The sequence below is a fragment of the Podarcis muralis genome, chromosome 7 (assembly GCF_964188315.1).
Source record: "Podarcis muralis chromosome 7, rPodMur119.hap1.1, whole genome shotgun sequence".
In the NCBI taxonomy this organism is placed as follows: Eukaryota; Metazoa; Chordata; class Lepidosauria; order Squamata; family Lacertidae; genus Podarcis; species Podarcis muralis.
The window spans coordinates 57,287,769-57,304,782 of record NC_135661.1 but is presented as its reverse complement, the minus strand read 5'-3'; the positions used below and the strand labels follow the sequence as shown (position 1 = coordinate 57,304,782).

The 17,014-nt window shown below is 51.2% G+C and overlaps 2 protein-coding genes across 2 annotated transcripts; one reads left to right on the top strand and one right to left on the bottom strand.

Moving 5' to 3' along the window:
* Positions 1–8,349: 8,349 nt before the first annotated feature.
* MANEAL (mannosidase endo-alpha like) lies at positions 8,350–12,451 on the top strand. The gene is made up of 4 exons (XM_028739229.2): positions 8,350–8,951; positions 9,957–10,066; positions 10,589–10,665; positions 11,215–12,451. The coding sequence occupies exons 1-4, from the start codon at positions 8,471–8,473 to the stop codon at positions 11,849–11,851; spliced, it is 1,305 nt and encodes a 434-aa protein (XP_028595062.2). The 5' UTR covers positions 8,350–8,470; the 3' UTR covers positions 11,852–12,451.
* A 412-nt stretch (positions 12,452–12,863) lies between these two features.
* Positions 12,864–16,246, bottom strand: YRDC (yrdC N6-threonylcarbamoyltransferase domain containing). Its single transcript, XM_028739231.2, has 5 exons — positions 15,640–16,246; positions 15,152–15,266; positions 14,172–14,291; positions 13,777–13,919; positions 12,864–13,442 (listed from the first exon to the last, which is right to left on the bottom strand). The coding sequence occupies exons 1-5, from the start codon at positions 16,026–16,028 to the stop codon at positions 13,346–13,348; spliced, it is 864 nt and encodes a 287-aa protein (XP_028595064.1). The 5' UTR covers positions 16,029–16,246; the 3' UTR covers positions 12,864–13,345.
* Positions 16,247–17,014: the final 768 nt, after the last annotated feature.

Sequence of the window (17,014 nt, the reverse complement as noted above, 5' to 3'; positions counted from 1 at the left end):
ACGGGCTTGGGATAAGAACAGCTTGATGTTTCAGAAGCAATTCATGATCTAAATTGCCAAGTATAAATCACATCTCTGTGATGCTGACAGACTTTTAACAATGATCAACAGCCCTCAGAGGATTGCAGCAGACTTCTGGATTCATATGGAGGCTGAGGAAACTAGGCACAGTGCAGAGCACAGAGACAAATGGTGGGCTCGCAGCCCACCTCCCAGCACCAGCGGACCCCACTACCTGCCACCTCAAAAGGACACAACAGCTGCCAGGCTGGGCAATTTACTACCACCAGCAAACGTGGCTGCCTCATTGCTCATTCCTTATTCCAAATGGCTTATGAACAAGCCAAAAAGCCCTGGTCCCAATACTGATCCTCCATCTCAAGGTTGCTTTTAGAGGTGTCCAAGGCTTGGGAGCTTAACAGCTCTCTGGCTTACTGTCCAACTGTATCTGGAACTCCAGGGTTATAGTGAGGGCATAAAGCATGCCTTCCTGCTGCATTAAACTGAGTCCTTTGTCAGTACATTGGTACCTTGATTCTCAAACCTCTTGGTACTCAAACCCAAACACTGCAAACCTGGAAGTAAGTGTTCCAGTTTGCGAACTTTTTTCGGAAACTGAACATGCTCCATTTTGAGTGTTACACTGAGCTCTGTCTATTTTTGCTATTGATCTTGCATTTTTGTTTTTGCGGCTTTTTTGTTTTGTTTTTGTGACTGTGTGGAACCCAGTTCAGCTACTGATTGATTGATTGTATGACTGCAGTACATTGTTTATTGCTTTGATTTTATGGATCATTGGTCTCGTTACTAAAATTCATGTTAAATTGCTGTTTTAGGGGTTGTTTTTAAAAGTTTGGAACGGATTAATCCATTTTGCATTACTTTCTATGGGAAAGCAAGCCTTGGATTGGGAACACTTTGGTTTTGGAATGGACTTCCGGAATGGATTAAGTTTGAGAACCAAGGTACCACTGTAATGGGCTGCCAGGTGCTCCTATGGAGTCTCCAAGAAGAGCAGAGCCATTCTCTGGTGCTTGCCTCCAGAGATGCAAAATCAGAAGTGCCTCTGAACAAGGGGTCCCATGTGGTCCTCATGGGTCATGGCTGTTGAGAGCCCTAAGCTGCATGAACAGATGTGGGGACTAGAAGCCATGAAGCCAGCCCTCACCTTGGCCCCAGAGCAGGCCTCCTTCAGATGTGAGCTCTAGGTGCTGTGAAAAAGAAACCCCATTTCCTTTACCTGGGAGTGCAGACCCTGCATGGCTCTGAAGAGCCACCTGGGCAAAAATGCCTGTTCCTAGCATCTCCAAACTGAGATTTCCAGAACTGTCCTCTGTTGAACCAGGCGTATAAACATTAATTAATTCTAGGGCAAGTAATTAAAAGATGCAAAATATGACCAACACAATTAGATTAGGTGCTCCTACCCCCCACCAGCTTCTAAAAATTAGATGACAGACCTGCCAGGCACAATCAGCAGCAGCCGAGGCCATGAGCCCGTTTTGATGCTTGTCCACCTTTGGCGAAAGTCCCAACCTGCTGGTTTTGCACTACTAATTGCTAATCAAGCAATTTCTCCAAGTTTCTTTTTGGAAGAAAGTTCCTGCAGCAACTTAGCCTGGAGCTCACAAGGGCCTCACGTGGTCAACAGTCAATTAGTTACAGGCTGTGATAGGTAGATGAAGACAGAGGCCTCCGTTGCATGGGAAGTGATGCTTCCAACCATGCAACATGCCAAAATGTGGGTCCAGGAACCCAGGAAGGGGTTTTCATAAGGCCTTTGGCTGTGGCCTCTCTGAACTGAGTGAATAGGCGGTAAAATGGCAAATGAGCCTCAAGAGAAATAAGTGTGAAGGTGATGCATGTTGGGGCAAGTAATAATAATAATAATAATAATTTCACATATACCCTCATGAAATCTGAACTGGTGGTGGTAGATCAGAAACAAGGCCTTGGAGCTGTAGTGGGTAGCTTGATAAAAGATGTTGAGCCAGTTTGCAGCAGCTATGGCAAAGGCAGATTCCATGCTAGGGATCATTAGGAAAGGGGTTGAAAATTAAACTGCTGGTATCTAATGGCATTATAGAAATCAGTGGTGTGACCACACATGGAATATTGTCTACTGTTCTGGTTGCCTCTGAAAGAGCTGGAAAAGGTTCAGCAACTAACATGATCAGGTAGTTGGTGCAAGCCCCCATAAAAGGAGAGGAACAACATTTGGGGGAGTTTTTAGTTTGGGGGGGGGGGAATGAGAAGTTAGAGAACATGATGGAGGCACATTAAACTATAGATTATGTGGAGTCACTGGACCGAGAGAAGTTTTCCCTAGTCTTTTCACAATGCTGGAACTTGGGACCAAGCAATGAAGCTGTATGTTGGCAGATCTAGGGCACAAGAAAGAACTTATTCACACAACAATGGAACTCTCTCCCACACGAGGCAGTGATGGACACCAACTTGGGCAGTTTTAAAAGAGGATTAGACAAATTCATGAAGGCCACTAGCCAGGATGGCTACGTTCTTCCTCCATTGTCACGGTGCCTCTGAATATCGGTTATTTATTAAATTTCAGTTGCTGGGAGCTATAAGAGATGCACTGAGGTCCTGCTCGCAGGCTTCCCTTTTGAGCATCTGTCTGGCCACTGTGAGACCAGGAGGCTGGACTAGATGGGGCCCCATTGGCCTGTTTCTTATGTTCTTAATATAGATCACTGCGGAAAGCTTCATTCATCTCTGATGTGCCTTTAGAAGTACATCTGACAAATGAAACTCAATTAACTTCAGTGTAATTACGCTTCCATTGTGCCCGTGCTCATTCTTATCACTTGCCTAATAGCTTTGATCCCCCTGTTGGAAGTGAGCATCCTTAGAGAGCTTGTATGAGCCACTGAGCAGAGAGAGGAGGAGGAAGCAGCCTGGCCAAATTCAGGGAGGGGGAAGCAGCACACAGAGAAAAATACATTCCATATCCTCCTCCTCTGGTGATGTGGCCTTTGCCACAACATCACTCCTGGATCAGTCCCACGGAGAGCTGGAGGGTACCTTGTAGGCCAGATGGAGAATAATGCAGCTCACTGTTCAATGCAGGAGCAGCCCCAGCTGGGTGGCTGGTCCCTTCCCTCTTAGGAGCCATCTAGACTAGAGAGGCAGGGATGCGGGTGGCGCTCTGGTCTAAACCACAGAGCCTAGGGCTTGCCAGTCAGAAGGTTGCGGTTCAAATCCCCGTGATGGGGTGAGCTCCTGTTGTTCAGTCCCTGCTCCTGCCAACCTAGCAGTTCGAAAGCACGTCAAAGTGCAAGTAGATAAATAGATACCACTCCAGCGGGAAGGTAAACAGTGTTTCCGTGTGCTGCTCTGGTTCGCCAGAAGTGGCTTAGTCATGCTGGCCACATGACCTGGAAGCTGTCTGCGGACAAACGCCGACTCCCTCGGCCTATAGTGAAATGAGCGCGCAACCCCAGAGTCATCTGTGACTGGACCTAACGGTCAGGGGTACCTTTACCTGTAGACTAGAGAGAGAGGTCCACACTAGGGAGGTAAGGATCTGTCATTTGTGGATCTCTTAAACTCAGCAACTATTTGCAGCTTTAAAAAAGATCCTCATGAAAATTATTCAGCATTTTAGTGTGGATCCTTCTTAGCAAGTTACCATCGGCAATACTACAGGGGAGATTCCATTCACAGAGAGACTATGCCCCGGTGGACAGAGCCATATAGAATCAGTCTGACTCTAGCAGGTTCTTTTGCACTGCCCCTTGTATCAGACAAGTGTGGATCCATTTTAGTGTGGATCCTTCTTAGCAAGTTACCATCGGCAATACTACAGGGGAGATTCCATTCACAGAGAGACTATGCCCCGGTGGACAGAGCCATATAGAATCAGTCTGACTCTAGCAGGTTCTTTTGCACTGCCCCTTGTATCAGACAATTCGATTAAGCTCATTGATCAGTTCATTGTTAGCAGGGAGTGACAGTCAGGTGAATGTAAGGTGGCCTTTCTAATGTTTAACCAGGATGGGGATAAGATGAAGATAGTAGCCAGGTTTCTACAACACACAATGAGGATGTGTGAATGTTATATACAGTACAACAGTATTTCGATTGTTAAATGCAGGTTTTGACTGCGTGGTTTTATTGTACCAAACCTTTCAGGATTTTGTCTATATGCTGATCAAGGGTTGAGACTGGAATTGAAGTTCAGAAGGGCAAGTTGTGGGGCAGGCTTGGATGGGGCATTTGAAGAGTGCTTCAAAAACATCAGTCCAAAATTTGGATGCCAGGGGGCACTCCCACCATAAGTGGGAAAATGTTCCCCCCCCCCACTGTAACTGAGCTACAATGGGGGGGGCTCTTTGATGTCATATGAGGCAGCTGCCCAGGATTGGAAAGCAATTTGTGAGCCCTCGAGGAGCAGGCAGGCAAGACATTTCCCATTAAAATGTAAATGCTGCTAAGTTGCCTTGGCTTCTCTTTCCCTCCACAGAAAAGAGAAAATGAGCAGGGAAGTGCTGGTTTCTCTCCAGCTCCCATCAATGCGATCTCCTTTCCTGTCCTGCGCTAACTAGCAAAGGCCACCTTGGAGGTGCCTCCTGACAATTAACCTCAGATTGATGCTGACAGTGGGATGGCTGAGCAGCCAGCTTAGTTAAGAGGAGTCATTTCCAAAGGGAGCAGAGCCGCCTCTGCCTCCAGCCTCAAGGCACTCCATCCCTGCCATTGCATGGGATCAAAGCAAAGTGATTCCCAGGATTACTCCTCCTTCCTTGAGCTGCTTCCTTACAGATTCTGGACCCCACAGACACCAGCAGTCGCTGGAAGCACAGCAAGCGGTCCACACAGCCCTCTTTGCTTGCCAACAGCCTTTTATTCCATCCTTATCAGGTGGGGCAGTCCAGCCTGCAGAGAAGAAAAGATGGCAAAGGAGTGGGGGCATTGAGGGGGGAGAGATGGGCAGTGTGGTTCAGTGGTTAGAGTGTCAGACTAGGACCTGGGAGGCCAGGGTTGAAAATTCCACTCAGCCATGAAGCTCACTGGGTAACCTTGGGCCAGTCTCTGCCTTTTGCCCTAACCTACTTCACAGGGTTGTTGTAGGGATTAAATGGGGAGACAGAGATCCACATACACCACCTTGAGCTTCTTGAGGGTGGGAGAGGAGGGTATAAATGCAACAAATGAATAAATAATAATTTCCTGGGGTCGTAGGCTCCTCCAAGGTCTTCCTCCCATTCCTTCACTTTAAACAAAATGAAAAGAAACCCTAACCAGTCTGACAAAGTGTTCTGTGTGCATCCAAAGCTCTAATTCACATAAGCCACTTTTAATACAGTTAGTACTTTACTTTCCCTACAGTCACCAAACAAAAGATGCAGAATTTCTGAGTTGTTGAAGAGGTCAGGCTCCCAGAAGTCAGCCAGATGCAAACCTGCCCTGCTCTTCCTTACCTTAAAGAAGGCAGAAGCCCAAGCAAAAGAAGCCTCCTTCTCCCCCACCCCCACCCTCTCCTGCATCTGTTGGGGTTAGGGGCTTGGTACCTCCAAATGAAGGTATTTCGGAGCTTTGAGGTGAGGGGGATGGCAGCTGTAGTGATCTGTGGACAGTTTGACATCCATATATATATATATATATATATATATATATATATATATAATTGCATGTAAGTGCTCGTGTTGCACGGCTATTATGTTGCAATGTAAAGTGCCCAGTAGCCTTTTGACAAAGGGGGATCTATACATGTCTTAATCGATCCATCAATTAAATGTGGTGCTGTGGGGAGGAGATCCCACAAGCCACACCTGGGCTGCTAGCTCCCCACCTTTGCTCCATGGGCCCAGCAAAATGTCAGAGAAGAGTTGTGGGCTGGTTGCATTTAGGATAGCAAGCATGAATCTAGATTAATTTTCCTGTAGCATAATCACACACACCCAATTCACATGCATTTGTACTCCCCCATACTCTACACAATCACAATTTGACAAGTACTTTCTTGAGGAGAAGAGGGTGCCTGGGTGGCACTGGGGGGGGGGCTTACTATTTCCTGTCTTCTCTCCCCACAGTGGTAAAGTGCCATCTGCTGCCCATCTACCAAACTGCAGCCAACAGGAAGATAAGCCTCCACCAGCATCTACTGTCTTTTGTCTAGTGCAGTGGCAAAGTGGGCTGCCTAAGGGGCTTTTAAGAAGAAGGGAACACTGGGGATATTAAAGACTACCAGACTTTGAAAAGCTGGTATCACTGGATCAAGTTCATCAACCATTGAATTATTTAAACTAAATAGTTTTAATTGGATTTTGAATAAATGTGAAATTAATTGTTACGGCTTTAAATTTTGATCCCATTGTTGATTTCTTCAGTAGGTTGTGCTTGTGCAAACCACTATTCTGAATGTTTTTTATAGGGTAGGGTAACAGGTACCGGGGGGAAATTATGGAACCAAGGAAGCAATGGCCTGGAAATGTTTGGGAACCACTAATCCGGTGAACTCTGCTTATCATGTAAACTGAGGTCCAGAACTAGAAGAACAATGGAGTAGGCAGAGGATGAGCAACAGCACCACCCAGCAGGCATTCATCTGGCAGGGACTCCCTTGTGAGAACAGAACAGAGCTCCACCGCATACAGAATGGCAGTGGTAAGGCCCAGGTTTCCCTGGCCACCAGCCTCAAAGAGAGTGGCCAGTGAGAGAGACCTGTGCAGAAGATTCCCACTACAGCAGACCTGTATCACAAGATCTGGCAGACAATGCTCTCTCCAATATCATGCAGGGAAACCGATAGGGTGTGTGCCTCCCAGCAGTCCAACTCCAGTTGGTTTTCCTCCTCTGGCATTTCCAGTTCTTTGCATGCAATACAAGGCTGCCGGGGCACTCATTCAGCTGAGCCCAAGCACCACACCCAGTAATTCATCCCTGGAAAGACCCAGACTGATACCTTGCTCCTCCTCAGCCCAAGCAACTCATATTTCTTCAGAGGATCTCATCACTCCTGGAGAACAGGGAACTCCTCCTTATATGAAGACACTCCCTTCTAGTCTCTTGTAGCGGCAACTAACATGGGGGGGGGGGGCAACTAGCAGCACTCCTCAGCGATTGAACTGGGATATAAAGGTTCCAGGGGTCCTCAAGTTACTCTAAGCTGAAGAATAACTATGCAAAGAATTGGAACCTATGGGCAGACAGTGTTGATATTTTTGCAGAGGGGTCACACCTGCTGTCGGTTGGCTGCCCGCCAGCAATCCAGCCACTGCATTCTGCACCAGCTAGAGCTTTAGGACCAGACTCCAGGTGGTGCCAGAAGGAACAGGCAGCGTCGGACCGAATGCCGGCACAACCCAGTGTGTGTGTGCGAGGCGCGCCCCCGAAGGGCGCGGAGGGCACCCTCCACGCGCGACAGTTCAGGGTTAGGAGTGGGGCAGGGAAGCTGCTTCCTCGCAGCCAAGGAAGGTGGACGGCAGCATTGTCGCCGACTCTCCTGCTTTCCTCCCCCAGGTCAGGCCTGATCTGGGGCGGAGGGCGGAGCTGCACCAGGCACAAGCGCCGCAGCCAAGGCGCAGCTCCTTTGGCACGTAGCCAGGCTCCAATGGAGGAGCCTGATGTGGGGGCGACTGTTTGCGCCCCTATTCAAAATTGCGCCTGGGGCCACGGCTCCCCCTTCCCCCACGCTACGCCTCTGGGAACAAGAGATTTGCTATCCCGCGGTCTGTCAATGCATTGTCCAAGGCAGAGGAGCTCTCCAGCTGCAGAATTGACTGGCAATCCCTCTTAGACTCTCTCGTCTTAGGGCTATCATTTCCCCGCTTTTTTTTTTTTAAGCATGTACCCTCACACCGCCTGCTGTTACTCTCTCTCTCTCTCTCTCTCTCTCTAGCAGCGCACCCACGTGAATGCAGAAGGCCCAGGTAGGGATAGGGAGCACCTGTCAGCCAGCACCACCAAGACTGAGCTAGATGGCTCAACGGCAGAAAGAGGCTTGCTGGGCTCCTCTGGCGACTTAGGGCTTGGCACAGCAGCCGAATATGGCTTATACAGTTCTAATGGGTACCCTTCCTGGTGCAGGGGAGCTGTCAGTTCAGCATTTCGGTCATCGCTACAGTAACTGCCATCAGTCCTCCTTTCCGCGGCTCGCCGCCTGCCCGGTCCTCTCCCTCGGGCGCCCTGCCCATCCCTTCGTGAGAAAAGACGCCCGTGCCTGGAATAGGAGCTTCCGTGCCTTGACCCAGGCCCAGCGCAGTCTGGCTGGACAATGAGAGGTTAATGCCGGCCTCCTCCCCCCGCCCCTATGCATGGACCGTACCATCCAACGGCCGGGAGCGGGGGGAAGAGTGCGCGTCGCCCGGCCTGCCGCCCGTTGGGCTCTTCCGCCTGGGAGGGCAGGGCGGGAGGCAGACGGGCCCAAGTGCCGCGCCGGCGCCTCGCCTGGGCCGCTAGCGGGGAGGCTGCCCGCCCGGGCCGGCGGCAGCTGGGGCTCGGGGCCGGGATGGTGCGCCTGCGCCGCCGCGCCTGCCTGGCGCTCTTCCTCTGCGCGCTCTTCGTCCTGGGCGCCCTCCTGGCGCTGCGCACCCTCAAGCCCCCACCCGACGACCCCCGGCGCCGCCGCTTCCCGGGGCCCTGGCCCGAGGAGAAAGAGGCCAAGGAGGCCCCCGCCCCAGCCGACTCCCCTGCGCCCCCCGTCGGGGCGCAGCCCCCGCCCGACCGGGACGCCCCGTCCGTCTCCTCCTCGCTGCACGTCTTCTACTACACGTGGTACGGGACGCCGCGCTTCGACAGCCGCTACCTCCACTGGGACCACGTGATGGTGCCCCACTGGGACCCCAAAATCTCGGCCAGCTACCCGAAAGGCCGCCACAGCCCCCCCGAGGACATCGGAGCCAGCTTCTACCCGGCCCTCGGGCCCTACAGCTCCCGCGACCCGGCAGTCCTGGAGGAGCACATGCGCCAGCTCCGCGCCGCCGCCATCGGTCAGTGAGGGCGCGTCCCCAACCGACCGCGGGGTAGGGGTGCGGAGAGGAAGGAGGCGGGGGGGGGGCAGACTGGCCAGGGCGATTGAGAGGCCGAGCACCCCTACAAGACCCCGACCCCGCTCAGAAGCTGCCCATAAAGCCCCTCGTCGCCCCTTGAATCAGCGGCTGCTGAAATCCCTGGGAGCATCCAAGGCCGCAAAATATCCCTCATATCACAGAGGGGAAGCCCAGAGATGCTCCTCAAAGGATAACAGCCTTCCCTGCCAGCAACTCGTCTAGCTTTGGCGGGTGGAAGGTGGGGGGTTGGAAATGCCACATCTGCGCTAGCGGCATCCAAAGCCAAAGACCTTTCTTTTTTCCTCTCTGGGGTTTCCAGGCAACCCCGAGAGGCTGGAGTCTGAAATTTCAGCATCTGGACCTCAGATGAAATTTCAGCACTGCTTTGTCCTGGACAGCTCCTCCCCCATCACCACTTTTGCTGCAGAGGCCAGATGTCTTGCTATTGGCAGGCACGGAACAAGGGATCAGGAAAAAGAGCCTACCGAGTCAGAGCCAAACATCCTGTTCTCACAAGGGCCAATCATATGCCTGTGGGAAACTGCAAGCAGGATTCGGGGGCAACTGCTATACAGGACTACAGCTATACACAAGCATTGCTTGCCTCCAGCTGTGATGGCAGAGCATAGCCTCCATGGTTAGCAATCAATAACCTTCTCCCTGAATTTGTCTCAACCTTTTTAAAAGCCATTCAAGCTGGTGGCCATCACTGCATCCTGTGGGAGGGAGTTCCATAGTTTCTATGCATCAAGTGAAGAAGGGGCAGGTTAGTTCTTTGAGGGGTGGGGGCTGGTAGGTGCAATGGTTCCGACTATCTTTTTGGCCTAGCAGGCTTTCAGCATCCATATTTAAGGGGGGCATCATCATCTTCAGATCGTAAAGCGGCCAGATGTTGAAGGCAGTCTTAGCTCCTGCGGGTGGGCACAATCCTCTCTGTCTCTGCAGGAGTCATGGTTCTGTCCTGGTACCCCCCTGGCCTAGCAGATGACAACGGTGAGCCCTCTGAGAGCCTGGTGCCCTTCATATTGGATGCCGCACACAGATACGCAATCCAGGTGCCTGTTGTTACCACTGCTTGGGGCTATTAGGCGAGTTTTATGACAGCTGCTTCCAACTACGTGGCAGCCAGGGTTGGTGGGGGTTCCACTCGTGAGCAGTCATCCACAGTGCAAAGGGGAACTACAGGGGGTCCCTGTTAATTGGTTAGCTTCTCCCTGCTTGAAGCCTTGTAATGGGGTGGGGAAATCTGGAAGTTCAGGGAATAAAAAAATGCCTGCCTGTGACAGTTCAGTCTCTTCTCTCTCCACCCCCAAAACTGATTTTGATACATAAGAAGGAACAAAAATGGAAAGAATGAATCTTACATGGCAGGTGGCTGTCCAACTTCTGTTTAAAAACCTCCAGTGAAGGAGAGTCCACCACCTTCCTTTAACAACTTTTAACTGTTGTGGTGAAGTGATAGGACTAATTTGGGTGGGAGCAGGGGTGGGAGATTACTCCTGCAGTTGCTGCTGTCCAATGACTGTGTGGCTGGGGGTGCTGCACAACTGCTGCTGCCCCGTGTTCCTTTTCTGCAGGTCACCTTCCACATACAGCCATATAAAGGGCGTGACGACAACACTCTGCACAGCAATGTGAAATATATCATAGACAAGTAAGTACAGTACTCCGAAAGCAAAGGGTTAAAAAGATAAGAGAGGCCATTCCTACCCTTGAGAGGCTTACGTAGAACAAAGGGCCACTTTTGCTTGTGTGAAACCCAAGAACTCAGGGCTGAAGATGAGCGTTGCTTATTTAATAAATAAAGAGTGTCTAAACTGTAAGTTTTAAATGCTACTTATTGAATTTGTGGCAATCTGCTCTTTTGGCTGGAGAAAAATGGCCCTCATAAGAAAACCTAAAAACCTTCAGATACTGGTGATGTGGTCAGGCTGCTGGGCTGGCTGGAAGGGGGAGAAGAGGGCTCTTTGCTCAGTCTCCCTGTCAAAGGACCCCAGTGCTGGAGCTCAGCTTTCACTGGGTATCTGTTGGCAGACAGAGAATCAGAGAAACTGGAAGCGAAGAGGGTACTGATGCAACATTCAGAGCGGGGAAAAACCAGGCAACTTGCCTTCTCTGCTAAGAACAGGACCAAGTTTCTCTAGGCTGCTTGTGGACTTATAAGGCCAAATGTGGGGCATTAAACAGCCTATTATCTTGGCAGGTATGGAACACATGATGCTTTCTACAGATACAAGACCAGCACGGGCCGGAGGCTGCCTTTATTTTATATTTATGACTCGTACCTTACGCCACCCGAAGCATGGGCAAACCTGCTCACCCCTTCCGGCTCCCACTCTCTCCGCAACACCCCCTATGACGCCGTCTTCATCGCCCTGCTGGTGGAGGAGGGGCACAAGCACGACATCCTCTCCGCCGGCTACGACGGGCTCTACACCTACTTTGCCTCCAACGGCTTCTCCTACGGCTCCTCCCACCAGAACTGGAAAGCCATCAAGGCCTTCTGTGACTCCAACAACCTCCTCTTCATCCCCAGCGTGGGCCCTGGTTACATCGACACCAGCATCCGCCCCTGGAACAACCACAACACACGGAACAGGGTAAACGGCAAGTACTACGAGACGGCCCTGCAGGCCGCCCTCATGGTGCGCCCGGAGATAGTCTCCATCACGTCCTTCAATGAATGGCACGAAGGCACCCAGATCGAGAAGGCCATGCCCAAGAAGACCCTGACCCGGCTCTACTTGGACTACTTGCCCCACCAGCCGGACATGTACCTGGAACTAACCCGTAGGTGGGCAGAGCACTACAGCAAAGAGAAAGAGCAGTGGCTCATGTGAGCAAGCTGTGAAGGGTTGATTCTCCTGGGCATGAAGAGACCCAGAGAGAAGCTGGTAGCCATTCAGGTGGAGGAAGCTGTTCTCAGAGCTGTACGTTTCTGGAACCTGGGTGAAGAGGGATGAGCTGTGTTTCATGTTGAAATACCTCTTAAGAGGTTTGCTATGCTCCTGCAGGGCAGCACACCGATATACGACTGTGCAAAACTCCCCAGATATAGTTGGGCTAGTGCTCTTGCAATCCTCCTCACTCCAAGCCCTCAGCTTTCCTTAAAAGAATAAATCTCTTTGCCTGCTGCAAGCCAAGAAGACAATTCATTTCAAATCTGAGTTCTGCAGGAGGTGCTAAACTGAACAGCACATCCCTGTTGCTATTCAGTTCCAGTGATATTTATTCCTTCTCTGCTGCCACTGCTACTTAGACCTCTACCCTGTTGCTGCTCCCAGCAAACATAACCTGATGGAGCCCTACCCTTATTAAAAAAACAAAACCTAGACAATTTGTGTATGCAGGAAAGTTCTCAGAAACCACATGCTGTATTATGTCTTTGGAATTCCAATGAACAGAAATGCACCCAGTCTTGCAATAAAACAAGAACCTCACTGGTGTTGGCATTTATTCCTTCAAGACAGGCAGCAAGAACAGAAAAAGTGATGCCCCAGTGACCTAATGGGGCGTGGAGTTTTGGCGTTTGCTTCAAATGGAGACTGCTCCTTAATAGCTTGTTGCAGACTTTGTGGAGTGAGTTGTACTGTACTCCAACCTATGAATAGTTTGGGGGCTGGGCTGGAAAGACGAGCAAGTGTGCTGTTTGGGCCCCATGCCTGCAGTTCAGGCAAAGTTACTAAGTGAACTCTACAGTGGTTGCATGGGGAAAATGAGCTAGATTCTCATTTTACCATTAATCCTACACCGCTAGGATTATCAATACTGCATGTCACCCTTCAATAGGTAATTTCCCCCCAGTCTTAGAATTCCCCACCCTCCGCATACTAAAGAACATGGAGGCCAACATACACTAGGTTTCCATTTTAATGATATTGGTCAAAAACGCAGCCTGTTGCTTGCCCGTCAGTGGCTGGTCTGGTCTCTGTTTTCAGAAGAGCTGAGTTCAAGGCAGTTTGGTCCCCGCTGGTCACAGGCAAGCTCCACCTACCAAAATGCATCTTCCTGCTTTTCTATACACTCCATGATTGTCAGCTGCACTGTCTTGTTCAAATGCTTCAACCCCTCCAGGCCAAGTGTTCAAGGGATAGAGAGGACAGACTTCCTAAAAGGGAGGGATACTTAGGCACAGAAGTGTGTGCCCCTCCCTAAAACCAAAAGGAAATGCCAGGAAGGAGAAAATACTTCACCCCCAGCAGGGCCAGATCCTTCTGGAGTCACAGAAGTCAACTGGGAAAGGAGGGGAGGCTCCCTTTGCACCCAAGAAGGGCAGAGTTATACTTTCCAGGACAAGGCTCTTTCAAATAGCTTCCTGATATGTCATACACCATCTACTTGCCCAGAGACTGTGTGAGTTGACCACATATAGGCAGCTCAGCTGTCAGGCCATACTTGACTGCCAGGATCTCAACGGTCTGAATAAGTGCACTGCAGAAAAGAAAAGAAGGAGTAAGATGCCAGGGACAAAATCTGCATTGTTTGCAGCTTAATATTCTTGAAGGCTAATTTAGCATCATCCGTGTGTTAAATGCAAAGTCAAAATAGGAGGTTTGACCCAATTCACAAGGCACTCCACCTGCAGGAGTAAGCAGGTGTGCTTCTGGGAATCATTTGCAGGAGGAGCCTGCCTCCTTTAGGACCACCACCACACCCCCCCAAGGGCCACTGTTCTGGGGCTAAATAGTTCCATCCTATTCAGAGGAAGACAGCTCTGCAGCCTACAAATGCCACTCAGGTGGAGAGGAGGCTGTGTGAGGCTTACCATCCTCCCCGGATAATCTTGAACTTGCCAGGAACAGAAAGGTCAATCACGGTAGAGCCTAGACGGGACTCTGGTCTATGGATGTCCCCAGTGGGGCCCCCATCAATTACAAGTGACAGGTGAGGCCAGAGCTCTTGGAACTCCTGAAATATAAAAGAAGAAGAGCATAAGAGCTCAGCAGGCTCCTGAGCCAGTGTGCACCACCAGATGCTAATAGCCAACAACCACAGAGAAAAGGGTACCATAAGCTCCTGCTTAAACACACAGTGGCTTTACCCTCTGAGAGGAGCAAGCCAATTAAAACAAAATGGAACATAATGCCCTTCCCTGGGGACTTGGAGAGCCACCCAGGCTTCCATTATCATCCCGTCCTACAGGTTTCAAGCAGCCCTTACCGTGACTGTGAGGGAGCTCGCCCCCTGACTGATGTTTGCGCTTGTTAAGGCCAGAGGGCCAGCACACTCCCTGGCCAGCTCCCTGATGAACCAGTGACTGGGGATGCGGACACCAACTAACTGTGACAAAAGCGGGGTGGGGGAGAGGAAGAGATGAATGAGTACCACTACTTACTTTTAGCTTTTATGTATATATAGTTTTAAAAGGCAGGATATTTATACATGCATGTATATGAAAGCATGCATACATATACAGTATATGCCCCACTTTCCACTGCACAACAGCGTTCAGGATAGCTTACAGTCCAACACAAGTTAAATTCAGTAAAAAAAAACCCTAAGAGGGCAGGTGTAGCAAATAAGTTCATCTACCAAAACACAGGAAATCCCTTAACACACTAAATTAAATGCCTGCTGGAATAAGAATATAAAAAGGCTAGGCAACAGAAAGGGGGATCAACAAATTTCCTAATGCACAGACACAGAGAAAATCCTAAGTAGTCAGGCCTCCACTACTACCGCCAGGTCATGAAGAGCATCCCTAGCAGATCTTGTGGGCAGGTTGGTATGGAGATTTCCCCACTCTGCACTGTGAGAACAACCCACATACACCCCTGCTCATTTGAATAGGACAGGAAGTAGGAATCTGTTGCACCTTTATCCCACCCATCTCAGAATGCAGCCACCCCTCCCAGGCCACATAACTAAGTGAAACTAAAACAGGAAAAGAAGTAGCCATGCTTAGCTTGAGACTTGTAGTCCGGCAATAGCTTTTAAAAAAATAATCCCGAGGAAAATTAAAATCTCCACTAATATTCCCAATCAATCAGATTTGCCTTTTAGCCTGGAATGGAGGAAGGTCCACTCTGATGTCAACCTAAGAGCACACCCAACACCCAACTGGTAAACATCCTATTGGGAAACTGGGAGCTCTCCAAAAGGTAAAAGGGTCTCTATAGAACTTGCTAGCCAAGACTCACTGGGGTGAAGGGGTTCAAGTCTTTGTTGAGGGTGTCTGAGCGCTCCAGGACCAGCGTCACTGGCCCAGGAAGGAGTTCCTGCAGCAGCTTGTCAGGCACGCAAACGTTACAGTACCTACAAAAGGGGAAGGAGAAAGTATGCACAAGGTGAGCCCATCCTCTGTCACGCAGCCAAAGGCAAGCAGCAAAACAAAGGGGTGGGCTATCAGACTAATACTTGACTGGAGGCGCTCGTTATTTACTCTGAAGGAAATAAAATCAGCGCCTGTGTTTTTTAACTTCAAAGGCCACTGGAAATAAAAGGATTAATCAGCTGATACACCTCAATGCCAAAGGCTTGCTGGGTTTCTGCCGTCCTGGAAAGGGCAGAAGCGGCCGGGGGCCCTATCCACCGACTCCCTGCTTCGCCGAAGGATGAGGAGAGGCGGAGGGAGGGCCACCCCCCCCCCATTGCAAGACCCCCACCTCCTTCGCCGACCCCGCCGCACCTGTAGACGTGCTCGACGTCGGCGAGGCAGATAGCGAGGGGCTTACTGGCGGCGCGGCCCTTCAGGCGGTAAACGGCTCCCAGCGCCCGCGAGTCCTGGGCCAGGCAGGCCACGCCGTAGACCGTGTCGGTGGGCAGCGCCACCAGGCCGCCCTCGCGCAGCGCGGACGCCGCCGCCAACAGCGCCGACTGACGGTCCGGCCCGGAAGCCGGCAGAGGTATCGGCAGGGGGACCCTCGCCATGGCCGGCAGTCCAGGAGCGGAAGGTGCGCCCTCCTCAGAAGCACCAGCCCCGCCGCCGCGCCAAGGTCTGACCGGGAAGGACGAGGAGAAGGAGCAGCGCCAGCAACGCCGGAGCCTCAGACCGAGCAGCAGAGGCGCTCTGTACATGCGCAGAAGGAAAGGCGAAGGAGCCCCTCTCCGGCCAGCGGCTCAGCCAGTCAAGCGAACACTACGACGCTCTACGCTTCGCCGATCCCCTACATCCGCGCCTCGCACGGGGACACTTCCTGTGCCGCAAGCCGCTGCCATGACGCAACTTCTGCCCGGCGCCGGCTATTGGGGCGGAAGGAGTGGCGGCGCCGCCCAGGACAAAGCCGAGAGAGGCGATAGCCCTAGAGAGTCCCGGGCAAGTACTGCTTCCGCTCCTTACAGGAAGTTTAGGCTCTGCGGGAGCCCCCGGACGCCAATTGCAGACCATAGACATGTGAAGTGGTAGACTGACCTCGCCTTGGCTTTCCCAGGGGGCCGACTCCGCCTATGTGTCCCGTTGCCCGAGGCGTGCTAAGGGGCTCGCCACTCTGCGGCTGCGCAGTTGCTTTCTTCTCCTGCTAGCCGGGGGGAGCTCCGAGAACTGGACTGGGTTGGGGGGCGGCGGAGGCACGACCCCTCCCCACACGCGCCATCCTGGACGGGGGGGGGGGGGGAGGAGGAGACGTGGAACCGTCTGAGACACACACGCGCCGCAAGCGGCCGTTGTAATTAGTAACATAATAGTTGCTATGAATAAAAGGTGGAGGATGCTTGGTCGCAGCCTAACACCCCAACATTTGCAGTTGTGATTATTAACTATTATTATTAATAGGTGCTAAGAATATAAGTACTATTATTAATATTATTAATATTAATACAAAGTTATTAATATAATTAGAAGTGTCCAAAGGAGAGAGCAGCCAAGCACCATAAACAAGCAGCAACCGAGCCCCAGGTTCCTCCTCAGCACTAGTCAACCAGGAGGGAGAGGCAGCATTCTCTCAATGGGGCGCCACCACAGAGAAGGCTCAACCCTGTCTCATCGACTGATCAGGTTTTCCCTCGCTGGACACACAGTGAAAATTAAGAGCCCATCTAGTCCAGCATCATCTTCCCACAATTGC